The following is a 4341-nucleotide window of genomic DNA, read 5'->3' as shown; positions in this document are numbered from 1 at the left end:
CAAATTCATCAGATGTTGGCCAGAAGAAGAAGAAGAAGAAGAAGAAGACAGAGGAATGTCTGGGTTAGAGACTGGATCACTAGAAGACCAGAGCAGGGCTTGTATGATCGCCTGATGGTGGAGCTCAAGAATGAAGACCCAAGATCCTTTCAGAACTTCATGCGCATGCCTCCAGACATGTTTGATGAGATTGTCCAGAGGCTGACCCCAAGGTTAACCAAGCAAACTACCAACTTCAGAGTTCCCCTGGATCCTGGTATGAAAGTTANTCAAATGGTTATGACACGCTTGCATATGGTGATTATAGAATCCCGCATTGTACATTAACTCATTGTGTTCCTTTTTATGTATATTGAATAAAAACTGAGAAAGGATTGCATTGTATGTATTGTTTTTGTATTTACATTTGATACAGACATGAAAAATATTCGAGCTATGCATAAAGGTACAACAGGTTGTGAAAAAACAGCAGCACTGCTTACAATTCAGCGCAACATGTCTGATTAGAATGTCTGTTGTAAGACCAACACGGAAAAGTTTTCGTAATGTATTCATATACATAACTGTCATTTTCTTCTAAGTTATTTCCGAATGGTTTGGCGATGGATTTCATGGGAATACCTCTACAACGATTCAACAGGTAATACAAACAATATTGTCCACACACTCTCGATGTATTACTCTGCAATCGTCTATCGTTGTACGTATTTGCTTCAAAGGGGAACAAATCGGGTGGGTGTTCATAACTATCAAAAAGTTCCTTCTTATCCTTAGATGCACAATAAAACGCTAACCAATGTCTTCCTGGACTATCACTTTTGTCTGTATTGACGATATAACCAGCTGGAAATATTTTTATTTCGCGTGGTACCTCGTCACGAGCATAAACTCCGATGACTGTTTGTCTCATAACAGGATCACAGTCTATGACGCAACGTAACTGTGAGGTATTCATGATAACACAATGTCCCTCGCAGCGTTGATTTCGAAGTAACGAGGATATTCACAATAAATGATACAGGATACTGCTGAGGTTAGTGCCATTCCAAAGATCACCTCTAGCCTCACGTTTCTCTGTTTAAGCAAGTTAAGGTATTGATTGGTTTGGAAGCTAGGTTCCAATTCAAAGGTATAGAGTGCGTATCCTTTTGCAATTTCGTCCCTCCCTATGTCGGAGCCGGAATCATTTTGCCATTTCCCCGTCGAATGTAACATGTTCCTTAGAACGGGAATGATGGTCTGACTGCCAGTACTGCCATACTTGAGTTTTAAGGGGTTTCCTCCGACTGGTATTCCATCCACATAGAGTCCGATTGATGTGACGTCGTAGGGCTGGAAAAACCACGGGTTCTGTTCATAGTCACCAGTGGTTCCGGTGGCGTTCACAAATCCGACTACTACGAGGTTTGGTCTTAGACCTTGGAAGATATTATCATAGGTGAAGTTTGTTGACCCCACAGGAATCGTCATCTGTTTGACCATTGTCTGAGTAAACGGATATTTTGCATTAGTCACCTCGAGAGCCTGGCTTTGTGCATAGATGACTGCTGGGTTGACCTTGACTTTACTCACGCGTAGTCGAATGTCTTCTAATGATACATTATAATCGGAAGATGCGGCCCCGGAAAGGAGGCAAAAACTTGGTTTGGATCTATAGAGTTTCACGTTGACGTTAACCTGATTCAATACCTATCCATCTTAAACAAATTGTGATAGAGAGCCCCGACCATATCTACCACCTTCCCACCTTCGAACATTTTAGCTCTTGTCAAGAGCGCATTGTTCGAACCGGTCCTTGGGCTACTATGTTCGTCCATTTCTCCCTCGTCGTCCTTTTCNAACGTCCACTTGTGAAAATAACGAGGGTAAGAACAAATTGATGGGTCCCACGTCTCATCTAAAGCGATGGCGCTTCCATCCCCTTTCGTTATTTTTACCTTTGCATAGATGAGACTGCTGTGTAAATCAAGCAATTCCAATCCGTTCTGTCCGGAAACGACGAATTCAACGACAGAGTCATTCGTAATCTGAGATATCGGTAACACGTCCTGATAGTAAATATTTTCCACGGCTGTCTGTGTCGGTGGAAGGTCGAATACGGCTAATTCTGACGGTTGTGCTTCTCTGAATAAATCTTTGTTTAACGCAGCCATTGTGATATCAGACTCTTATTAGAGTTGCTTTTGTCTTTTTCGTTGCTGTTCTTTTCACCTTGCTCGCTTTTCTTTTCGTCGCTTTTCGTTTACTCGCTTTTCGTTTTGACTGTTTCTTCTTCCGTGGAGTGTGTACACGTCGACGTTTCCCAGCAGACTGTGGAGTTCATTTCCTTTTAATCTCAGACTTCACTTGTTCTACGACTTGTTGAGCTGGTGAGACCATAATAATTATTTACGTTTACTTCTCGTGAAGGTAAGAATTTCTCTCCCTCTTTATCGTTTTTGTCGATTGGAATCATGAATCCGTTCGAATTCTGTGTCAATCCTCCGCCAAATTGTTTTGCGTGTCGTTTTTTATTTTCTGTATAAGCGTTTTCCTTTCCTCGTGCCACGTCTGTATAATATTTCATCCATTTCCCCACGTTTGGAACGTACATCTTTGAGACGTTCATGATAGAAAAGGATATTGCCTAAAGTGAAGCGTAATCGTCACCTGCTCTTTTAAGAATGAAGCGAAATCACTTTTTTCTGTCTTTATATATATTTCTATATACCTAATCTTCGAGTTTTTTACGGGTACGTAGTATAGAACATCGAACGACTGGGACCAGTTGGCTACTTTCAATGCTCTTACCAAACGGAGAAGAGATTCCTTTTCGCCGTCGACAAAGCTTTCATCACATATGTCACTGTGTACGTATAAGTTCTGTCTCGTCTTAACACCACTCGTAGTTAACGTTATGTCTACTAAAGCCACTTTCCAGGTTCCGTCTAGATTCAATGGGGATTGAAAATGCGAACGAAAGTGAAATGGTTTGTTTTTAGGAAAATATTCCTTGTTTCCATCACTGTGAATGACTACGTAGTGCGACATCTTATACCCCTTTGTTATCTTTCTCTGATATCCACTGAATATATTTCGATGGCCAACCTTCACATTTTACGAGCCATTCGGTTTGTCCTCCTCTTTTTCGCTTTTTTATTTTATCTTCGATGTACCAGAGTGCGTCTTCGTCTTTATCCACTCTTTGCAATTCTGATTGATAAAAGTTCCCACGGATCGGGTTNCGAAAGGTATTGCGAGAGCGACCATTAAGCGTGACTTGCGTCACGGGATGTATAAAGAGTGCTTACTTGATGAGAGAAATAGAATGTGCGAGATGAGCTCGATTAGGTCTGAAGGTCATAAATTACATGTATACACCATCAACAAGTCTGGTCTCTCCGCCTTTGATGATAAACGCTATGTTATGTCAAATGGTTATGACACGCTTGCATATGGTGATTATAGAATCCCGTATTGTACATTAACTCATTGTGTTCCTTTTTATGTATATTGAATAAAAACTGAGAAAGGATTGCATTGTATGTATTGTTCGAGCTATGCATAAAGGTACAACAGGTTGTGAAAAAACAGCAGCACTGCTTACAATTCAGCGCAACATGTCTGATTAGAATGTCTGCTGTAAGACCAACACGGAAAAGTTTTCGTAATGTATTCATATACATAACTGTCATTTTCTTCTAAGTTATTTCCGAATGGTTTGGCGATGGATTTCATGGGAATACCTCTACAACGATTCAACAGGTAATACAAACAATATTGTCCACACACTCTCGATGTATTACTCTGCAATCGTCTATCGTTGTACGTATTTGCTTCAAAGGGGAAAAAATCGGGTGGGTGTTCATAACTATCAAAAAGTTCCTTCTTATCCTTAGATGCCCAATAAAACGCTAACCAATGTCTTCCTGGACTATCACTTTTGTCTGTATTGACGATATAACCAGCTGGAAATGTTTTTATTTCGCTTGGTACCTCGTCACGAGCATAAACTCCGATGACTGTTTGTGCATAGATGACTGCTGGGTTGACTTTGACTTTACTCACGCATAGTCGAATGTCTTCTAATGATACATTATAATCGGCAGATGCGGCCCCGGAAAGGAGGCAAAAACTTGGTTTGGATCTATAGAGTTTCATGTTGACGTTAACCTGATTCAATAAGTACCTATCCATCTTAAACAAATTGTGATAGAGAGGCCCGACCATATCTACCACCTTCCCACCTTCAAACATTTTAGCTCTTCGAACCGGTCCTTGGGCTACTATGTTCGTCCATTTCTCCCTCGTCGTCCTTTTCCCATAGTTGAGTAGTCAACTGGGTCGCCTTTGCTTCCTTAT

The 4341-nt window shown here is 40.9% G+C and overlaps 1 protein-coding gene across 1 annotated transcript; it reads right to left on the bottom strand.

Moving 5' to 3' along the window:
• Positions 1 to 951: 951 nt before the first annotated feature.
• On the bottom strand, positions 952 to 1482 carry LOC110450969 (uncharacterized protein F54H12.2-like). Its single transcript, XM_021498783.1, has one exon. It carries the CDS (start codon positions 1480 to 1482, stop codon positions 952 to 954), a length of 531 nt encoding a protein of 176 aa, XP_021354458.1.
• Between the last annotated feature and the right edge of the window lie 2859 nt (positions 1483 to 4341).

Source organism: Mizuhopecten yessoensis, unplaced genomic scaffold (genome assembly GCF_002113885.1).
Source record: "Mizuhopecten yessoensis strain PY_sf001 unplaced genomic scaffold, ASM211388v2 scaffold5573, whole genome shotgun sequence".
NCBI classification, from domain to species: domain Eukaryota; kingdom Metazoa; phylum Mollusca; class Bivalvia; order Pectinida; family Pectinidae; genus Mizuhopecten; species Mizuhopecten yessoensis.
Note: the sequence above shows the minus strand (reverse complement) of the source record. Positions and strands in the feature narration are given on the sequence as shown.